This window comes from Camelus dromedarius, chromosome 5 (genome assembly GCF_036321535.1).
Source record: "Camelus dromedarius isolate mCamDro1 chromosome 5, mCamDro1.pat, whole genome shotgun sequence".
Lineage (NCBI taxonomy): Eukaryota > Metazoa > Chordata > Mammalia > Artiodactyla > Camelidae > Camelus > Camelus dromedarius.
Genome location: NC_087440.1, coordinates 15988538 through 16012167, shown reverse-complemented (window position 1 = coordinate 16012167; position 23630 = coordinate 15988538). Strand labels below are relative to the sequence as shown.

Below are 23630 nucleotides of genomic sequence, written 5' to 3'. Positions count from 1 at the left end.
TATGTCAACTTACTTGAGTTTCTCTTGTTTCCTATGCTAGCAATGATAAGAAAATGCTTTCTCTTTATCCTAGGAGAGCACATAGATTACTGTGGCTATTCTGTTCTTCCTATGGCTGTGGAACAAGATATGTTAATAGCTGTGGAACCTGTGAAAACACACACCCTCCAGCTGGCCAATACCAACCCCTTGTACCCGTGAGTATTTAGAATTGCTACTGTGTGTAGTAGGGGGTGTGTGCATGTGTGTGTTTTTGTGTTTGTACCGCAATGAACTCCTTAGGAGATACCAAATTTGTTATAAATCACTTAATTTATTGAAAATTTCTATCTGACTTCCGAAAGAATCTAAAGCTCACTAATTTATTTAATATTTGTTCATTTCGTTTACTTATTTATTTAGAAGCATTTACTGAAAACTTATGTGTCTGACATAGTTTTAGATATAGGGCCGCACAACAATGGAAATAACTGTCTTTGCCCAGAAGGTATTTATCATCTACTGAGATTAACTATCTCCAGCAAAGTCAGGGCTGCCGCCTTTCTTATATTCCTAGGGTACCCTCTAGTTCTCTTGTCACAGCACCTTACCATGCTGTTGTATCATTACCTGCTTACTTGCCTGTATCCCCTAGTAAATAGTAAGTCCTGTGACTTCAGGTACCGCTGCCTCTCCAATGCGCTAGCTCAAACATAGCGTCTGGAACATAATAGATACAAGTTTCTGGTACACATGCTTTATCAAGGTACAGACATACTGTTTTTGCTGTTGTTGTTTTTTGGTGGGGGGAAGTAATTAGGTTTGTTTATTTATCTTTTAATGGAGGTACTGGGGATTGAACCCAGGACCTCGTGCATGCTAAGCACACACTCTACCACTGAGCTATACCCTCCCACACCTGTTGTTTTTTAATTTTTGGTTTGCTAAGATTAAAAAAATCATTAATTGGTATTGGATTGAATTGTCTACTCAGTATTGAAGATCAGTTTTAAAGAATGTTATGACTCACATTGATGGATTTTCTAATTTTGAACTGTCTTTGCATTTCTGGAATCTGGGTAAGCCCTATTTGCTTATATTATGATAGATTTGATTTGCTAATTATAAAAAAAAGATTTTGGCATGTAATTGTCACATTATATTTTTGGCTTATTGTGCACTGGGCAGTTTGCCTGCAGTGATTTTCATTCATTCAGCAAATATTTTATGTGTGTTTCTACCAGGTTGTGCAAGGTAATAGAAATTCCTCTCTTTTACATGAAACTTATTGTGAAAAGTCTTTGTTTTCTCTTAATTTTGCATGATTGAGAATATATCTTATGTACATTTTGGACCCTTTAAAGAAAATCTTAAGATTATCTCAAACACAATTTTGTGTCATTGTAAACATCTCAAGCTGGGTACCATAATTTGTTACACTGATTTACTCAGATTCACTTAACCATTCCCACCATGGTGGTCAACATGGAAAGTTTCATTTTTCACAAAAGCAGAGTCTGAGACAGACCCGGAAGGAGGTGTAGAGTATTTGGGAAATGATCCCAGGAGCGGTAGCTAAAGAGCACAGAGAATGAGTTAGGGAAGCAGAGGTGAATTTCTAAGGCAGGTAGCCTCTGCCGTAGGTAAAGGGCTTCATTCCACTAGGACCCCTAGGTAGTATACAGCATGCCTCCGAAAATTGTCTACATACTGTGTAGCATGTATTGCATGAAGAACCTGTAATTTCTTTTTTTTTTTTTTAAATGGAGGTACTGGGAATTGAACCCAGGACCTTGTGCATGGTAGACATGCACTCTAACACTGAGCCATACACCGACCTCCCAAACCCATAATTTCTTTAATCACCATTGATGAGCATTTAGATCATTTCCAGTTTTTATGAATAGTTCTGCTATGAATATTTGTGTGCAAATCTGTGTGTGGACACGCGTTTCTTTTTTCTTGGGTAAATACCTAGGAGTAGACTGTCTGATTTATCTTGTTAAGAATTTGCCTAAAGTGGTTGTATAATTTTACATTCCCACCACCAGTGTATGAGAGTTCCAGTTGCTTCACATCTTTGCTCATGTATCTTTTAAAATTTTATCCACTCTCATAAATGTATAGTAGTATCACCTTGTGATTTTTAAGCTGTGTTTCTAATTTTGAAGGAGTTGGCACTTAAGTGTTTGTTTTGTTGCTGTTGTTCGTTTCTCATCTAACTTCATACATCTGTGCAAATCTCCTCTTCTGCTTTTCCTAATATACCACCACCTCTGCCCCTAATTCCTTCCTGGTTTTCTTTTCTTTGTGGTGTTTTCAAGATCTGCTTATCTAGGAACAGAACCTATTTGGTTTTGCTAACATTTTTTTGCTTTTCAAATTCTATGACCTCTTGTTGACTATGGGCAATATATTTTAACTTTTATGGGTGACAATAAAGTGCTTGTGAGCTGGAGTTAAGGAGCTGTGTGTGTCCTTGGGGAGTCACTAAATCTCTCTGAGCCTTCAGGAAATCCTCCCCTTTCCATGCTAGTGTGCTGATTATAGAAATGATGCTGTATGGGCAGGCCACTCAGGATGGCTGTTCTCCTGTCCTCTGTATATCCCCCTATTCGACCAGTCCCTACCTCACCTGTACCCGATTCATAGGGCTTAATCAGTAACTATCTACATGCTTGCCCCCTGCCCCAGCTGCTGGTTTCCCTGGTAACTGATGAGCCAACCTGATGTTAACTCTGCCTATAAATGGTAGCCTCCCCTCCCACTCCCCTGAGTAGTAAAGATTGCTGCCACGTCTTGCCGCCTGTCTGCCGTACACAGTAGCGTGTTGCTCCAGGACCTTTTGCTGCAGACGTGTAAGATCCCCTATCCAATAACCTCTGATGTCTCTGTTGCTGTCTTTGGGCTCTTACTTTGAGGTCTCGGTGGTGGGCAGCTACAAGGCCTGCAGGCCTGTGGGGTTCAGTCCAACAGATACTCTCTTGGCCTTGCATCCCATCGCATACTGGTGTGTGACTGCGATTTGTTTTCATGCTGTCTCAGCTAGCTTACAAATGCTTAAAAGATAAGCCCTCTTTGCCTTTTACCTTTATATTCCTGTGAATGCCTTCCAAACTCGAGTGGCCATTCAGTATTTTTCTTAGGAGATGCTATATCCATGTGATTAAGGTAATCCGTGGAAGGCACCTTCTACAGTGTCTGGCACATAGTAGGTATTTAGTAAATTATATGAAGAGAACTCAGTCACTATGGGGAGTGTTGCTTATTTCCTCATTTTTAAATTGATCTCCCCCCTTTCCCATTTCACAGATTTTTTTCCTTTGGTTAATTTAGAAGCCTATCTATCTATTTCTAATTTTGAGATAACTTTTGGCTTTCAAAGAAGTCACAAAAACAGTACAAAGAATTCCCACATGTCAACTGATGTGTCCTGAGTGTGTCATATCTAGGAGGCACGTGTTGTCCCTTTAAGTGTTGATGTTAGTTTTGATCGTTTGGTTAAGGAGTTGTCTGCCAGATTACCACAAGGTTACTATTTTTCCCCTTTGCATTGTCTGGAGGGGAAATACTTTGAGTTTGTGTAAATACCTTGTTTCTCATCAAATTTTTACTCACCGATTTTAGCATCCACTGATGATTCTTTCCTGAAACAGTTATCATGAAGTTTGCCAAGTAATGAGTTTTCAATTTCCGTCATTTCTTCTGCATCTTTTAGTTGGCATTTTCTCTAAGGAAGAGCTTTCCCTTCTCCTTCATTTGGCTATGTATTCATTTGTTAGTTTATATCAGTAGAGATTTGTGGAATCTTGTTTTATTCAATGAGTTATTCTCCATTAGAATCATTATTTGTTTTGTTTCTTCCTTCTTCTTAAACTGTGCAGATGGTAAAATTGGATGGGTGCAGACTGTGGGGAAAGAAGGCTTTGAGTACTTCTGTTCTAGGAAGAGGTGTGCCAAACAGCAGGCCAGAGGATAAGCATTTATGTGGTTTACACCAGCTTAACAAGGACCATCATGTAATAAAAGTGATGTAGATTATATCAAATCTACATAGATTGGTTCTTCTCCCTTTCAGGAAATGAAAAGGGTCAGTTGGAAGTAGTTTAGTTATTAAGGTCACCACGACTTCTCTTAACTTTTAGCAGCTGGTGATGTTTGTTGTTTTGGGGTAGACTGTGAAGTATATAGATTAAAAGTGGAAAATGAAATGTCAGTGTCACTGTTTTGGCACAAGATGGCAGCAGTCAGCCATCAATGCTGCAGCACGAGGCCTCGACTTAAATTAATGGTGCCTTTTGCTTTTGCAGGGACTTCAGTACCAGTGCTGATAACATTCAAATTGACAAAACCAAGCCTCTGTGGCACAACTATTTCCTATGTGGATTTAAAGGAATTCAGGTAAATCAGTTTATAAGGCACCTACTAGCAGCTGAGATTGTGATGTGTATAATATCAAGATTTATGTTATTTACTTTATCATTTTTGTCTCCTTTCAATACTAATTGATGTTTCTATTCTATTTTGCTAATTAATACATTTCAGGAGATGGGGTAGAAATGACTGTTTCTTAGTGGTGTTCATAGGGGGCAGGAGTGGCTGTGCGTAAGTCAGGTGTGTCTGACAAATATCTTTCCGGCTTTCCCACCTTTGTTCAAATTTTCTTTTAGAAGGTACATTCTAGCAATCTTTACATTTTGTTCTGGGGATATATAGGTGTACACTGTAGTAGGTTTTAGAGTCAGACAGCCCTGGATTTGAATTAGGGCTCTACTCACCTTTGTTAATTTAACTTCTTAAGCTTCAGATTTGTTACCTGTGAAATGTCATTATTATCCCAACAAAAAGTTGTTACAAGGATTACACAGTACTTGAAACACAGTAGGTCTTTGATAAATGGGAACTAGCATTGTTATCACTAATACTTCAGATGGGGTTAAAAAAAGATGTAGTGAAATTTATTAGAATAGGTGTTTTCCTAGAAACACTGAATAATTACTTTGAACATCTCTAATGTCATGTACAAGAACAAGAGACTATTTCTACTTTCTCTCCTATTTAAAACAGTACAAAGGACAAAGAGAAAATTTATTGGCTAAATCAATTGGATTTGTTTGTTAATATCCATACTTTAGAGAGCTTGTATTCCTTGCTGCCTGGTGGTCCTGTCTGAAACTCTGTCGTGAGTAGCCTAGGACTCAGTGGCATACCCATTACAGATATCCATCACGTTTATTTCTAATGTATAGTCCTGTACTCTAATTATGGTGGTTCTGGTCTTAGAGTGCTCTCCTTCTTTCCTTCCCCTCTCCTTCCCTCCTCCCTCCTCCCTCTTCATTCCTTTCTCCAAGACACACAGTAACCACTTATGAGAGAAGTTATTGGCAGGCTTTAAATCTTCAAATCATTTGGCTTGTCGTATGCATTAGTGGGAATTAGAGTATTTGGAAGAATTTGCTTGGCAAATGGAATTTGATCTTCCTTATAGCAACATGCATTTTGGAGCATATGGGTAAAGGGACCTAAAGAATGCATGTTGCTTTGCGTTATTCTTGAGAATTTCAGGTCTTACAGCCTTCCTTTTTGGTTTGACAACTTATGTGCAAAAGCAGGTCTGTATGATGACTTTTTGGCAGAAAAGTAATTTAAATGTTAGCCTGTCCAGAAACTTTCAATTCAAATACTAGAAAGGTCCAGAGGATAATCTGTTTATATTAAATTGAACATGTTATCCTTTTGGGATAGAGCTATTACAGGATTTGGCAAAACCCATTTGCATTTTTGAATCTGTTGTACATTTTAATTTAAACATTGCATGATAAGTTTGGAAGTATGATTCACATTCAAGACACCCTGTGGATCAGTTTATGGTTAAGTATATAGCATTCTCCAAGGATTTTTCTTTTTCAAACAAGCTGTCTGATGTTCTGTATGAAAGGGCATTGGCAGCAGCAGTGTTTCAGTTTATAATTTTTGTATTTCTGGAAAGGAAATTTTTAGATGGTTCAAAATCAAGAATAGAAATACATCCAACTGAATCTCTTCTTTTGTGGAGCATGAGTTTTGCCAGCTTAAAAAAAAAAGACAAAAAAATTAAGGAAAAAAAACAGTCTTTTATTTGCAGAGTTTTGTTGTTACTTTGGCTATTGAAAATGGTTTATTGAAAGCTCTCCCTAGAATAATGCATCTGATGAAATGCACAATTATGTAATGTAATAGTATTTCATACTTTGGTCTTGAGCCATTTCAGTAATTTGTAAACATGATGGTACTTTTTCTTGAGGGGGAGATGGTCTTGAATTTAATCCGAAACCACAAAGGATATGTATGATATGATACCATCCTGAGTGTCTTCATCCTACACAATCATCTAAGCATCCTAGAGCTTTCCGTCTTGAGATCAGAGTCTGATTATTTCTTTGGGCTTTCCTATTTGTAGAAATAGTTTCCCTGCTCTGTTTAGAGTCTACATTCTCATTTGTGGCTGAATTATAATCTGGCTGTCTTGAAAGCTACCATATGGCTAAACTGTATCTATAAACTCTAGTAAAAATCTGGATTTCCTCATATAGCTGACTTACATTAAATCACAGTGACAGTATGCTGGCCCAGGTTTCTGACCGCAGTGGGCAAGTTCTCAACCAGAAATCAGAGACCTGGGTCCTACTTCCAGCTCCTTATATGTGATCTTGGGAAAGTCTCTTAATCTTTTGGTGCCTGGGTTTTTCCACAAGTAAAACAGAACTGAGAAAGTTTGGAATGCTTTTCTTCAGAGGACCTTCTGAAGAAAGATACTGCAGAGAAACAAACTGCTACTTGGGGTTAGACTTTTACAATCACAGGTTGTTGGGATGTGCTACATAGAGACTTAACCTGCTTCACAAATCATTGTGTGTTTCTTGTCTTACTACTTGAAGTTGAATGATCATTGTTTAATATTTTTCCATATTTGTTCAAATCAATTAATATTCATGAAAAAGATCATTCAAGGCCATCTTGGAAAATGGAACAGTAGCTTTTTGTTCAACAAAGTGAAAATTAATCTTCAGATGATATAGTGTCCTACAGTGTAGAGCCATTAAATGAAATGTCACGTGTAGACACAACTAAACTGATCTGCACAAGGAGTTGCCATAAGTTGCATAATAAGTCCATTGATAGACTTTTGCTCTCTGGGGAATGAAGGAACATTCTGCTGCTACTAGAATCCATCCACATTTACGAGTGCTGTTTTTCCTTCTCTTTGTAGGAACACTTTGGTCTTAGTAACCTGACTGGGATGAATTGCTTGGTAGATGGAAACATCCCACCAAGTTCTGGCCTCTCCAGCTCCAGTGCCTTGGTGTGTTGTGCTGGCTTGGTGACACTCACGGTGCTGGGACTGAAGCTATCCAAGGTAACTAAGTTGAATGAGTTAGCCTCACACAACCTTCTTTCTAAAGTATCAGCATCTGAATCTCAAAATTAGAATATCTTTCTTAGATTGAAAAACTTTGTCTTATCTGAAAGGACTGCACACAGGGGAATGCTCTGTAACTTTTTTCCAAACCGTGAGCAGATGTATGAATAGCTGTATTAAAATGCTCTTCGATTAAGTGTAGAGATTGAATGCATGGATATCTTTTTAGATCACCTTATTAACAAGTTCAGTTTAGAGCAAGAAATTCTAGGCTTCATAGTTAGGCCTGCTTATTTTCACCCAAAACCTTCAATTAAATATTTGACAAGCAGTGGGTAAAAAGAGTAAAGACCAGGCAATAAAGGAACTGAGTAGCATTTCTGTTTATGCCAGCAGGTTAGTCACTGAAATAAACTTTTTTTAAATATTGCATTACAAAGAGGAAATGCTTATTTAAAGAAGACATAAATCCTATAAGAGGTCAGTAAGCCTCAACTTTACAAGTTCACATAAATCTCTGACTTAGCAGTTCAGAGCAGGTGTGCTCAACTTTAATGTTTCAGAGTTCTGGTTCAAATAAAATGTTATCATAGGTTCTTTTTTTATCTCATGCACACATACTACTAAGTTTATAGATGGGCATCAGGTAGAAGAAGAGAAAGTCAAACACATTTTTAGTCTTTCTTAAGCCATTTTAAACTTTCAGTTTGAAAATTTTATGTGTAAGAGGAAAGAGAGAAATAAAGGAGAAAGCAAAGGCTTAAATAGAATTCTCTTTAGCTGTCGTGTGTAACTATACACGAGTCAGTCCTTCGTAAGCAATGGCTTAATTTGGAGGGAAGGGTAACTTACTTTGTTTTTTTGAGAGGAGAGAAAGCAAGGAAAAGCAAGTACATGTGTAAAGTGTGCTTCTACTGGTACTGTGTTGAATCTGATGGTTTGTTTATTCTTTCATTTATCATTCAGCCATTTCTTATTTGGTGGCTACTTTAACTGGCATGATGTTCAAGGCACTGGAGATTAAACAGGTGTAGTTTTAACCCTCACAGTACTTAGGATCTAAAATGGGGATAGAGACAAGTAAGTAGACAACTATCAGAGAGTGTGTTAAATGGATGAGTAGTGTGCTATGGGAGCAGATCTAATCCAGATTTAGAGAACATAGGCCATCTAAGCTAAGACATAGGGATTCATAGATGTTAGTCAAGAAATATTGATGGCATGATAACACTGGAAACATTGGATAGGCACGTTTCAGGTGGAGGAAACATCATGTGAAAATATCCAGAGTAAGAGTAATCATAGCTTGTTGGAAAGAACTAAAAGCGGCTTAATTTGTCTGAAGCATACAGTAGGAGACCAGATGCTGCACCTTGTAAACCATGTTGAGGAATTTGGGCTTTACATCGATAGCAGTTTGTAAAACCATTGCAGCCTTTTAGGAAGAAGATAACATGATCATATCTATATTTTAGAACAATCACCCCTGACTATATGACAAAAATCTAAATTTGAGAGTAATGGTATTAGCAGTAGAGAGATGATTTGGTTTAGGGAAGTCACAGTGAGAACGGAGAGAATTGGATGATAGATTTAAAGTACATCTCAGACAGAAGCAATAAGTGGGTGTGTTGGGTGTGGGACAGCAAAAGTCAAGGATAATACCCAGGTCTGTGGCTTGGTGTGATTCACTGGGATAAGGAATATAGATGAAAACATAGGTTTGAGGGGAAGGTGAAATGTTGAGTATGAGGAATCGGTGTTCATACTGATGGAATTATGTAGTATTTAGTTACAAACAATATCTCTGAAGGTCAGGAGGGATATTTGGACTTGAGATGGTCCATTTGAGAGTCATTAGTATATAATTGACTTTTGAACCACAGGAGTGGAGGAGAACTTCCAGTGGAAGAGTGCAGGTAGAAAGATAAGACTAAGAGAAGCATGAACATTTGGAAGATGGGCAGAGGAGGAGATGTCCACTTGAAGACACTAAGGAGTAATCAGATAGGTAGGAGGAAGACTAGAAAGTTCAGGCAACAGCAAAGATAAGGAAGAGACTACTTCATGAAAGAAGTTGCAGTGGTGTCAAATGCTGAGAGGTTAAGTAAGATAAGAGCTAAGAGGTAGCATTGAATTTAGCATGAAAGAAGTCGAAGAAAACTTTGGCAAGAGCAGTTGAAAATAGGAATGGGCTGAAGGGTCTATGAGAGGTGAGAAAATAGAAAATTTCAGTGATGCAAAAAGTCTAGATCTGCATGGAGAAAGATAATCTGGTGTCTGTGGTTGAGGTGAGGTCAAGGAATCCTTTATAAAAGGGAGGATGGGTGAAACTTATTTTTTGCTCTTTGATGGTGGAATATCTAAGGGAAAGAAGAAAAGAAGGTAAAAAACACTTGAACTTTTAGAATTAATTCTGGCTGTCTGTGTTTTCAAAGTCAAAAATAGCAAAGTATTGGCATAAAAACAGACATACAGATCACAGATTAATGGAACATAATAGAGAGCCTAGCAATAAACCCATGTATATACAATCAATTAATTTATAGCAGAGGAGCTGAGAATATACAATGGGTAAAGACAGTCTCTTCAATAAATGGTGTTGGGAATACTGGACACTCAATGAAGAAGGATGAAACTGGACCACTATCTTACACCATACACAAAAATTAACTCAAAATGCATTAAAGACTTGAATGTAAGACCTGAAACTGTAAAACTCCTAGGAGAAAACATAGGTGGTAAGCTCCTGTCATCAGTCTTAGTGATGATTTTTTAGATTTGACACCAAAAGCAAAGGCAACAAAAGCAAACAAAACAGATAAAAAGGACTGCATCAAACTTAAAAGCTCCTGCACAGCAAAGGAAACCATCAACAAAATGGAAAGACAACCTACTGAATAGAAGAAAAATATTTGCAAGTCATAGATCTGATAAAGTGTTAATATCCAAAATGTATAAAGAACACATACAACTCCAATAGCAAAAAACCCCAAACAATCCAATTTAAAAATGGGCAGAGGATCTAAATAGACATTTTTCCCTAAGAAGACATGCAGATGACCAAAATGCACATGAAAAGATAATCAGCATCACTAATCATCGGGGAAAAGCAAATAAAAACCCCAATGAGATATCGCTTCATACCTGTTAGAATGGCTATTTTCAAAAAGACAAGAAATAACAAGTTGGTAAGGATATGGAGAAAAGGGAATTCTTGTACACTGTTGGTAGGAATGCAAATTGGTTTAGCCACTATGGAAAACAATATGGAGGTTCCTCAAAAATTTAAAAATAGGACTGTCATATGATTTAGTAATTCCACTTCTGGGTATTTAGTTGAAGAAAACAAAAACACAGAATTAAAAAGACAGATGCATCCCTATGTTCTTTGCAGCCTTATTTACAATAGCCAAGATTTGGAAACAACCTATATCCATTGATGGATGAATGGATAAAGATGATGTGGTGTGTGTGTGTATATATATATATATATATAAAAACACACACACATGTATACAAAATGGAATATTATTCAGCCACAAAAAGAGTGAAATTTTGCCATTTGCAGCAAGATGGATGGACCTTGAGGGTGTTAGGCTAAGTAAAGAAAGTCAGACAGGGAAAGACAAATACTGTATGATGTCACTTATATGTGGAATCTAAAACAAATAAAAATAAGAAAGCAAGCTCATAAATAGAGAGGACATATCAGTGGTTGTCAGAGGTGTGGGGTGAGGGGTCTGTGAAATGAGTGAAGAGAATCAAAAAGTACAGACTTTCAGTTATGAAATAAATAAGTCATGGGGATGTAGTGTACAGTGTGGTTAATGATACTGTATTGCATATTTGAATGTTGCTAAGAGAGTAAATCTTAAAAGTTCTCAAAATAAGAACAAAAATTCTGTAACCATATATAGCAATGGATGTTAGCCGAATTTATTGTAGTGATTTCATTTCATAATATACACAAATATCTAATCATTGTCATACTCTTAAAGCTAATATAATGTAGGCCAATTATACCTCAACTAAAAAACACTGAAAATAAAAATAAATGCACTTTACCAGAACTATCTGACTTCACTGCCTAAAAGGAACAATATGTGTATCCTAGCTTTCTATGCTCATGTAAGTTATACTGACAAATCTTGTATTTTCTGGGGGCTGAGCATAATTATTTGGAGAATTTCTTTGCTGTAGTGAGATGGAATCTTGACTGAAAGGAAGCCCCTAATTTGTCCAAATTCTTCAGTTAAGTGCCAGTTGTATACTTGACTCTTATAAAAATCAAACAACATGAGAACTCAAGGAACTTGAGAGATGAGCTAGTTCAAAATCCTTTTTTTAATGTCCCAATAGGAAACAAATGGCACACAGAGTATAACTGAAGGGAGTTTAGTAAAGAGATTATTTGCAGAGGTGTTAGCAGGGTCAAGGGAACCAGCTAGGGAAGGATCTCTTGTGAAGCCAGAAGGCATTATTCTTCGGGAGCTGTGGCTGTGGAGCAATGTTGCCAGACATGCAGCAAGGCAGGGAAAGAGTGAGATAGGTGGCAATGTCAGGGAGTGGGGATGGGCTAGGGGAGTTGCTGATGGCAGTCAGTCTCCTGGGGTACAGAGAAGTGTGAGAATGGAGGGACAGGAAGGCAAGCAGTGAGTAACCAGCCTATCTGATAAGAAAAATAAGCCCCACAAGCGATTGGTGACTAATGGCTCTCCCAGTTGATAAATAATCCCCTCCCAATTATATGTGTATTCAGTACCCTATTCAATTGCAGACAACAATTACTGCAAATGGGATATGATAAATAGCTGTGGAACTTGTTAATTTACTAATAAACTAAATGTTTCATGTCAAAAACCAGTAAAATAAGACAGCTGGTTACCCAGAAAGTTTGGAAGACAGAAGTGAATCAAAATGGAACTGACTGAAGAGTATGGTGTGATAAAAGACCTATGAAACAGAAAAGGGCTAGAGACTTCTGGTTTCAAGATTTACTCTGTCTTTCTTCATCCCTCATTCATTATTCTTTTCTCAAAAAACCCATCCCCAAACAATAGGAAAAAACTAGAAAAGAAGGCACAAGCTCCATCTTTGATAAATTGATACAAAGATGGAAAATGGGTGGAAGGATGGAGCATGACTTAGCATAGTGGAGAAAGGTCAGAGCCAAGTGCCTGTGGAGGGAGGTACAAATGGGAAGCAAGCTGACTCACAACTCTCTGGAGAGACTTAGGAATTAAGAGGCACCGGAGAGCACAGGTAGCAGGGTGATGTGGTGGTTGGGAATTTATTTATTATTTGAGAGTCTATGAGGAGCAGTGAGACCCTCAGAGCCCACTCTTACCTGGCTAAGTAGCCAGGAGGAGGCCATTTCCCCCCAACCTTTGCCGGAGTTCCTGGAGAAATAGCCAAAAATTGTCTGGACTTGGGAGCATTGAACACTGAGAAGGGCAGGACCAGAATAGAACTGAAAACTAAGGGGCTAATGGACATTCTGCGTCTGAACAGTGAAATCCTCAATTCCCTCTTCTGGTCAGCTCTAGCATCCTAGCAGCCTTACCATTCCACACTTCACCAGGAAAACTGGAAGATCCTTCTCAAAGGAAACTGAAGCATCCTAGGGAAAAGACCTAGAGATACTGACATTTGGTGACCCCCTTCCACAAAAATTCCCCAGCTTCTCTATGACCCTATTAGAAGAGCATTTACAAAGCTTCTAATCAGCTTTTTAGTAACTCACTCTTAAAGATATAGGGCATCAGAAGACAATCAGACTTTGGAAGAAAACTTCCAACATGAAGTAAACAAAGAGAAATGGAACTCAGGGGAAACAGAGACAACGCTGAGAATAGAAAAATCCTTCAAAAAAAGTCATGATGTCCTCGGAGAGATAAAAGAAAATGTTGAAAAAAGAATAGAATTTCACTTTAAAAAAGGAACAAACAATAAGAAAAAGCTTTTGGATTTTTAAAATATAATAGCTAAAACAAAAATTTCAGCAAGAAGATTGAAAGAACTCTGATAAAGTAGGGAAAAAAAATGGACAATAAGAGAGAGAAAGATGGGAAAACTTATAGACCAATTCATGAAATCCAATATCCAACCAGTAAGGAGAAACAGAGTAAACAGTCATTAGAAAAGTATTATTTTTTTAAAAATAACATTTCTCCAAAATGAAAACATGACTTCTCAGATTGAAAGTTGCTTGCAGTGTTCAGCACCCAGTAAGTGGAAAAAACCAAACCAAATTATACCTCAATAATTTTTTTTTAATTTTATAAAAAAAACCCAAATTATATCATCTGGAAATTTTGAAATTTGAATGTTAATAGAAAACATACTAAAAGCTGATGGAGAGAGCAGGAGAGAGGAGGGGAAAGAGATCACAGTGAAAGGATCAGGAATGAAAGTTTATTAAAAATAGACTTGGAAGATAGTTGCAACAGAATAATGTCTTTGAAATATGAATTAATTCTAGTGTCGAGTAAATGAAATAATTAAGTGTATGTCTAGAATAAAACATTCTCAAACAAGCAAAGTCTAAAAGTCTACAGGATGTAATCCAGTAAAAGTAGTGAGTAAACCAAGAAAGAAGTTGACATGGAAACTCAGAGATGGGAAATCCAGTACAGGAGAGAGGAGTTGGGTATTTGTAGAATAGTGGTGATGAGAAATCTTAGAATAATATCCATGACACCTAGGAGCTTAGAAACACTCAGTACAGATTAGAACCTGGAGAGGGAGGGAAAAAAACGAAGTTGATAAATTTTATTGGGATAACACGTTTACCATGTGGGAAAATGGATTGAGAGTTGTTATAGGACATGGGACGCCTCAGCTGGACATGCAAATAAAACTAAGCAAATGAAGAAACTAGGCAACTATTAAATATAGGAAAAATAAACAAAATTTGTCCCAGAAAGGAAATCAATTATTTTACATTGTTTGGCTCATAAGTGAACAATAGTCTCAATTATTAATGCACTGAATATGGATTTAATCAAACTTTTTTGGCATAGATTCATTGAGAAAGATTGGGGGAAAGGTGGGTGTAAGGCAGTGAAAATCTTCATCTACCATAATAGGAAGGCAGTAGATGAAATTTAACATGGAATACCTAGGAGATAGCATTTTACTCAGATTATTTGATAATTTCAAGCAAGAGCTAGTTGAAAGTGATTCTGGGAATACTGCACTGGGGACTGCTTTTGTTGTTATAAACCTTTTAACTCCTTTGAGCTTTTAGATTATGTGCATATACTCCTTTGGTAAAAATTAATTGAAAATAAAGAAAAGGATAGAGAGAAAAGGATGAATGCAATGAGAAGTAAGAGGGGCAATGATGCACCAAATGACTGCAAGTTGGGGGAACTGGAAGATGAAGACACAAGAAGGGATTCAACGAGTCAAAGTCAGAGATTGAGAACAGATGAGCTGCTGGACTGCGACCAAATCAGAAAGGCCCAGGGAGAGGCTTGTTGATGGGTTTTGGGTGAAAGAATCCAAGAAAATACAGGCATCTTTCACTTAACGGCAGAAATCCATTCCAAAAATCAGATGTTTTGCACAAAATCATTAAGCAGAGGCCTATTTCTTATTATTTTAAATAGGAAAAATTGTAATGAATTACTCTTGCTGAAAATCTCTGATTTCCTACAATGTCACAAAAACACAGTAAAAATTCCAGTAAATAAGTAACTTACAAATACAATGAAAAAAACTTAAAACAGTCTTGAACGTCAAACAGTTAATATTGTCGTTAAGCAGTTATTTTACATGGTAGATAACTGTTTTCTCTGTGAACACCTGGTGTCCCAGTATTCTGCACACTATTTTATTAACAATGTATTTAAGTTTTGAGATCTATGTATATATTTTTTCTTAAATAAACACCTTTCAAAAAGTATTATATTAAGAGGTATATACAGTCTACGAAGTTCGAGTATCAAAAACCAAGAAGTGTTCTACCAGGAAAATGTTAGTTGGGGAGGCATTCCATATGGTATGCCCCTACATTGTTAGCTCAAGATTCAGGTTGCTGTAGACTTGAGTCCAGTTTCTGTCTGTTCTTGGAGTTGCCCTTGGAGGCTAAGAAGAAAGGACCAAATTCCTCCCAGGGATCTTAGAACAGAGGTAGCTGCCCAGCTAGGGAAACAGTTTGCAACTCTGGAAGCTAGCCTGGGGTAGTAAAGTGTGTTAGGCTGCCTTCTACCCACAGATTCTTCCCACTGCTGGCGTCTTGGAAGCAGTGTTTCAGTGACATTTATCAAATACCTACTATGTGCCAGGCATTGTTCTAGGCACCAGGGGTACAACTGTGAATACAACAGGTGAAGCCCTAGCTTTCTTAGAACTTACATGCTGGAGGTTGTGGTAATGGTGAGAGATAATGGACAACTAGACAAATAAATATGTAAGATAGTATTAGCTAGGGCTGTGAAGAAAAACAGGCCATTGAAAGGAGAAGCTGCTATTTTAGTTTTTTTAAAATTTTGTTTTGTTTTTTTGGAAGGTGGGTAATTAGGTTTATTTATTTATTATTATTTTTCAATGGAGGTACTGGAGATTGAGCCCAGGACCTTATGCATGGTAAGCATGTGCTCTGCCACTGAGCTGTACCCTCCCCAGAAGCTGCTATTTTAGGTAGGGAGTTAGGAGAAATCCTCTCTAAGGAGGTGACATTTAAACAGAGACCTTGAGGGAGTGAGCAGAGAAGAGAGGCAGAAGGAACAGCAAATGCTGAAGACCTAAGGTAAAAACCTGTTTGTCACCTTCCAGGAATGGAATAGCAGAAAGCAGAGGCCTGTGTGGATGGAGTGGTGACGGTGGGGGGAGAGGACAGAGTGGGAGGAAGGTGAGCTGAGAGTGGAAGTCAGAGGCCACATCCAGTAGAGTCTGGATTTCATTCCAGTTATAGCAGAAAGCCTTTGGAGAGCTATGAGTTGAGGATGGTGAGTTAGGATTTACATTGATTTGAGTTTTTTTCTGCTGGAGTACCATACTGTACCTTATACTGGCAAGGGAGGAAATAACTGAAAACAAAAACAACAACAACAACAACAACAAAAACAGAAAAAAGAAAAGGAGTGGTCAATATCCTTAGGGAACTTAAATGCACATAATGGAATACTAACAGAAGACTTAGTACTTGAGCACCTGTCTCATCCCCCTCCCGAGCCCCAAGTGAAGTATTTTATATGGAGATGGGAAATAGGGTTTTAAGAACGGCTCCTTGGTAAAGTTAAATGGGGAAGATTTCAAGTAAGTGGGGAGTTCTAAAAAAAATTTAAAGGAAGGGAAGGCTGTGTCTTGATACAAAGTACTGGGAGGCACCCACAGGCATTTCAGGCAGAGTGAATCCATGAATGCATTGTAACAGTTTTGTGAGCCAGACTTACAAATGTGTGTCAGCTGAGGACTAGAAATTCTTATACTGCCTCATGAAATTCCTTTTCAAAACTTATTTGACTGCAAGGATGTTTTTAGTTGCTTAAGTCCCTGAACAGATTCAGTTCACTTAATTTCAAGGGCAAACTAGTTGTGTAGACGTGGTTGATTCTCTTTTCGGATGAGTGCTTTAGAAGTTTGAAGTCCATACTGTGCTAGGGACCTTTGAGGTTCCGAAGCAGAGTAAGTGGAATGCCCAAAGTTCTGTGCCACATATGTCCAAGTTTTCGTTTTTCTGAGTTTATAAGGGCTGTTTCCTTGAGAAAGTTTAAAGATATAGTTTTCTTAGCATATAGCTCCCTTTAAGTTAAGTGTCTCTTGGCCTTCAGAATGAGACCTTGTGCTTAAAAAGAGAGGCATAGTCTACATTATAAAATGAAAAGAATCTCAAAATTATACAAAGGTTTAAACTATTATTTGACTGTTTTAATAGCATTTTGCTACATGGTGTAAGAAAAAGCAGAAAACAATTTGCACAGTCACTAATTATTATGTTTAGAAGCCCATACAAGGACATTGTTTCAGTTTGCTTAGAATAACAAAAACTTCAGCCATATAATCGTTAAAGAAAATAGTAGTTTAAAACATTCCAGCCAGAGGTTGACTGCTAATGAACGGCAGCAGCCTGGCCTCTGAGAAGGCGGTAAATCCAGAGCACAATCTTTGAATCTCTTAATTAAGAGAATCTCTTAATTAAGTGTTGAACATGGACTGAAGCCATGTGCTCACTGGTACAAAAACCAGAGGGCTTAATGTGAGCACTGGGTGGCCTGTATTTAAAAATGTTTGAAATTTTAAGTTAATATTGTTAATAGGGGAATATAAAACCATTCACATGGTATTATCGATAAAAAGCACCAAGTTTCTTTCAGTTCCGTGGGATGGTGTTTGTATCTCTGGTTATATTCTTTTTTTTAGGAGTAGGTTTGGAAATGGAATCAGTTATTTAGCGATTCTGAGTGATTTGGATTCACTCTGGTGATGTGACTAAGCTATTTGATTGCAGGTTAGAAGCCTTGCTTCACAGAGGTTGTTTGGGTCACCTCTGTTTTTTTTCCATTTCCTTCCGTAGGCTAAATGCATGTTTACCTTTAGTATAAACGAAGGCAAACAAGACTAATTAGGGAGCAGGCATACTGGAGGAGTACGGGTCACTGTTTCTAACTGGTTTCAAATGAAACCACTATTGCTGAAAATTCATATGCATGCCTGGTTGTACTGTGAACTTTTGTTGTGCTTCTTAGATCCTTATCATTATTAGGTCACCATGTTTTGATGCCTCCAAACTTTGACTTGCGCCCCGCCATAAGTTAAACATTATTCAATATTTAAAGAATCAACTGGAACAATGAGGGTGATATTAATATGTCACATATGTGCATAGTCCTTACCTACTACTTTGATTGTGTGCAGAGAAAATAACTAGAAGATGAAAATACAAGGATAAATAATTCCTCTACCAAATTCAAAGAGGTTTGTGATCTGTTTGCATGCATTTATGTTTCATAGAGATGATAGTAGCCATTCAATCAAAATTTAACCCTATGTTGACCCCCAGACTAATATTCAGTAGAGTAGGCAGACAATGAAAGGCTCTCTAGACTTTGTCCCCGTTTTTGAACTATTTGCTCTGTAACTTGTATGATCCTCCCTCTGCCTTGATTTCTGTTTCTAAAGTAAAAGTAAGAGCAGCTGTTCCTAAATTCACAGGGGTGAATCAGTTAGATTTACCAAATACCTCCAGTTCTCTGACCTTCCTGATAGGAGAGTTTGGAAAAGTTTAGGGGAAGAGTTTAGCAAGAAAATAGGTAAGGTGGGAAAATAAATTAATAGTCAGGGAAGTGTCTGTAAGTGTATGAAGTTTTTAAAGTGTGTTGATGTTCATGAGAATAGTAAGGAGATAAACTGTATCTGTAGATACAAACGCTGTCTATCTACCATAGACAAACTGGGTGTAGAGAAGAACGTGACTCAAGGGAAAAGGTTAACTAATGAAGATTATTTAAGGCATGCTTTGCAGTTCTGGAGATACAAAGATTTGGAGGTTACTATTGAAAAATATGGACTTAAAAGTTCTGTTAGAAATTATATGAGGGTAAAAGATGCCCTATTTTCCATTGTTATTAAGTACCTGGATGTTTTATACACATCATCTCTAAGCTCATGTTAGCTTTGTAAGGCAAGTATTATTATTATTTCAATTCTGCAGAGGAAAATATTGAGACTCAGAGAATTTATATAATGTGATCAAAGACAAATCACTTGTGAATGGAGTTGTCCTGATTCCAGCTCAAATAGATTTGATTCATAATAGATAGATGCATTTTCCACTCAACCATGCTGTTACATATGGTTTAGTGTAATCAGTATTGCAGACACAGGGAGCACGCTGGAGATGGGTCCAGCCCTAGCATTCTATGATCTTTCTAATGTCCTAAAATAGATGGAAGTGAATGATGATTTTTCATGTATATGCTTAATAATGTGAATTAAATGTTTTTTAAATAAGTTGACTGACTTTATTTATGCTGTTTGTCGAGATAATGATCAACTTCTCAAATCCTGCCACATCCAAAGCAAAGGATTGGATGCTTAGGATACAGAAAACCCTAGGTATAGTCCTTGGGTTTAATTTGTTTATAATTTAATTGAGATTGGAGTAAAACAAAAATGGAAACCTCACACAAAAGTAGCATATACAAATTCTTCCAATGAATATGAAAAGAGAACATTTCCCAACTTCTTTTATGAGGCCAATAAAACCTTGAGAGAAAGCAAAAGTGATACTTTGATGCCAACTCTGACAAGGACATTACAAGAAAAGGAAATTACAGGCCAGTCTTTCTTATGAATTGAGATGCAAGAGATTCTAAACAGTATTATTAGCAAATTTAATCCAGTAATATAATAGCATAATATGTCACGGCCACATTGTTTATTCCAAGAATTAAAGGTTGATTTGTCAACTGAAATCAATGTAATCTACCATATTAACAGAGTAAAAACATGGTAATCTTGATAGATAAAGAAAAGCATTTGATAAAATCTAACATTCGTTCATGATTTTAAAAAACTTAGCAAATTAGAAATAGAATTCGAAGACAAGAAAAAACAAAAAGAGCGAAACAGAAAAAACAAAAAATAAAGAAAAAATAACAAAAAAAGAAAAAAATAGAAATACAATTTAGTATAGTGGCTACCTTTGGGAATTAGGGAAGGGAAATGATTAGGTGGGGACATGAAAGGGCTTTCTAGAGTACTGGCAGTACTTCTTTCTTGACCTTGATAGTGGTTACATGGGCATTCTTTTTGTGACTTATTGAGCTTTATTTTATGCTTTATATGCTTTCCTCTATGTGTCTTATACTTTAATAAAAAAAAAAAAGGAAGACTTTCATCCCAGAACCAACCACTGTTAAAGACTTTTTTATGAATCCTCTAGAAATACTCTATCCACTCTAATATATGCATATACTTCCCCTTTTTGTGATATACATAGAACATTTTATATATGTAAATACAGGGAAATATATGTATGTGTGTGTGTATATGTATGTGTGTGTGTGTATATATGTGTATATGTGTGTGTGTGTATGTATATATATATATATATATATATATACTTTTTCACTTAAAAATATAAATTGAGAATAATTCCATATCAGCACACATACAGTTACTAGGTTCCTTTTATTGGCTGTCTTGTTTAATATTATATGGTCATATCATAATTCATTTGGCCCTATAATTGGACATTTCAGTTGTTTTCCAGGTTTTGAATAGCACCAGTTTTAACACTTAATAATATTTCTTTATAAGGATACTGTAATTTATTTAACTAGACTTCTATTATGGAAATTTAGGTTATTTTCAACTTTCCACTATTGTAAAAAAGGCTCTGATGAATATTCATGCACACAATTTTTTTTTCATATTTGATCTGTTCTTTCCTTAGCATAAATTACAGGGCATAGAATTATTGGGTTAAAGGCATTCTGATTTTAATAATAAATGAACTTTATTTTTTTAGAGCAGTTTTAGCTCCACAACAAAGTTGAGCAGAAGGTACAGAGATGTTTCCATGCACCCCTTGCTCCCACACATGTGTAGCTTCCCCCACTATCAACATCCTCCATGAGAGGGTATATTAGTTATAAGTCATGAACCTGCATTGACACATTATAATCACCCTTTACATTAGGGTTTACTCTTGGTTTTGTACACTCTATGGGTTTGGACAAATTTATATAATGACATGTATTTACCATCATACCAGAGTAGTTTTACTGCCTTAATAATCCACTGTGTTCTGCCTGTTCCTTCCTCCCTCTTCCCTAACCCCTGGTAACTGCTGATCCTTTTTACTGTCTCCATAGTTTTGTCTTTTCCAGAATGTCATATGTTGGATTCATACAGAATATAGCCTTTTTCTGTTGGCTTCTTTCACTTAGTGATATGCATTTAAGTTTCCTCCATGTCTTTTTATGTCTTGGTAACATACATTTGTTTTCATAAATGTTATTACAAGATATTGAATATAGTTCCCTGTGCTATACAGAAGAAATTTGTTTTTAATCTATTTTTATATATAGTGGTTATCCAGGAGTTTTTTGGTTGTTTTCTTGTTTTTTGGATTTTCTACCTAGACAATCATGTTATCTGTGAACAGAGCTAGTTTTCTTTCTTCCTTCCCAATCTGTATAGCTTTTATTTCCTTTTCTTGTCTTGTTGCATTCACTAGGACTTCCAGTACAACGTTGAAAAGCAGTGGTGAGAAGGGACATCCTTGCCTTGTTCCTGATCATTTTAACTTTTGAAATTCACTGTCAAATTGTCATCTATTAAGATTTTATCAACGACATTTGACCCTTGAACAATGCAGCAGTTAATCTGCATATAACTTAGAGCTGACACTCCATATCCCTGGTTCCTTCACATCCATGGATTCAACCAACCATAGATGGACTATGTAGTACTGTAATATTTACTATTGAAAAATATCTGTGTATAAGTTGACCCATGCAATTCAAACCCACATTGTTCAAGGGCCAACTGTAATATGCAGCACATTGCATGAGAATCTGTTTCCTCACAGCCTTACTAATACTCTACTAATCTTTTAATTTTTTTCTAGTCTGATAGATACTGTGTCATGGGTATATCTTTGATTATTAGATAGTTTAAACATCTTTTCCATGTCTTTTATTGGTCAGTTGCATTTTTTGACTCATGTGTTTACTCAGCTCATTTTCTCCTGGAATATTCATTAATCATCTTCTTATTACTCTATAGGAATTCTACATATTAGGCATTAGTGTATTATATGTTGCAAATATCCACCTCTTTTCAAACCAATTTTCTATTTGACTTCTTTTAAACTAATAATTCTGGAGCAAAAGTCACTTTAGTCATATTTAAGCAAACATATAGGATGGAATCCTTGCATGAACATTCAGTTTTATCTTCCTTGAGTTGAAAATACTCTACACCCTTTTATTTCATTGTGAAGTAAAGCACTTGGACCCAAAATAGCCTGACAGACACAGGGATTTTTTAGAATTTCTCAGGAATAAGCTATCTACTTCATTAAATGAACCCCAAGGCTCTCTGGTCTATCACATGTTTGATGTTGTATCTTTAGAAGCTTACTCAGAGGAACTAAAATTGTTACTGATTTGTATTGTAAGCAGGAATATTTTCCTAATAGTAAGATATGTACTTCTGAATCATGAATAATGCAACTTAGCATCTGTTTAGCACTTGGAGAAATTCAAAGAACTTTACAATGATCCATATGCCAGGCCACCTAACTCTGTAAAGTAAGGCCTGACCGCCAGCCTTAGAACATGGTCTTACCTCTTAGACACTTCTTGGAGCCTAGCTACAGGATTATTTGATGCACGATGTTATATCAAAAAGATATGGCAGATTTCACTTTATAACATGTTAATGTTGCCTCTACTTTCCTGTAAGGTCTAAAAACACCAAACAATAACAGCAGCAGCAGCAGCAGCAGCAGCAGCAGCAGCAGCAAACAGGACAACAAAGTTGTTTGGAGGGCATGGTCATTAGGTGGATGGGCCCAGGTTCCTTCAGCTCTTCTAGGACTTGGGCGAGGCACTGGCAATTGACAGTGGAGATGCCTTTTTAATTTTGAAGGATATGTAAAAGAAGTGCACCCAGTCTGGCACTTAAGTAGACCTTTAAAACTTTCCTCCTTGAAAGAAAAGCTGATGGTATCACATTTTCTTGTGAGCATCTTTACGATGCTTGGCATACAGGAGGCAGTCAGCTGGATTGGATTAAATTAGAGAATTATCATCACTACCATCATCTGCAAAACACCCATTTTCCCCATTATTAATATTATATTTGGATGAGTTGAAGAAAAACATAACATGAATACATTGTTTCAAAGAAAGCAGCATCTTCTCCTAGGAGAATGCATTTATTTCTCTTCTAAGAGTATGGGACTGAAAAACAGACCTGGGTCTGAATTCTGGAGCTGCTACTCTCCAGTTTTATAACTAATGGGAAGTGTCTGTCTCTGGCTCTCAGTTTCCTCAGTGGCAGAATAAATGAATTCAGACTTCTAAATCTTTGAGGACCCTTTAGCACTGAGATTCTGTGACCTGAGCGGTAAATCAATTCCTGGGACTATCATTTTTTGAAGAGTTGCCTAATAGTAGTTAAACTCATGCTTGTGTGATATCTAAATCTTCTAATGGATTTTTCAGTATTCTAGATTTTAGTAACAAATCATATGTGGAAAAAAACCCCCACCACTGGAGCTATATTC

The 23630-nt window shown here is 36.8% G+C and overlaps 1 protein-coding gene across 5 annotated transcripts in view; it reads left to right on the top strand.

Moving 5' to 3' along the window:
• GALK2 (galactokinase 2) overlaps positions 1–23630 on the top strand; it is a 106518-nt gene that overhangs the window by 21421 nt on the left and 61467 nt on the right. For all 5 annotated transcript variants that reach the window (XM_031453084.2, XM_010998547.3, XM_064485619.1 and 2 more), the window contains exons 3-5: positions 74–197; positions 4290–4380; positions 7229–7375. In XM_031453084.2, coding sequence (XP_031308944.1) covers positions 74–197; positions 4290–4380; positions 7229–7375 — 362 coding nt within the window. The remainder of the gene's footprint in view (positions 1–73; positions 198–4289; positions 4381–7228; positions 7376–23630) is intronic.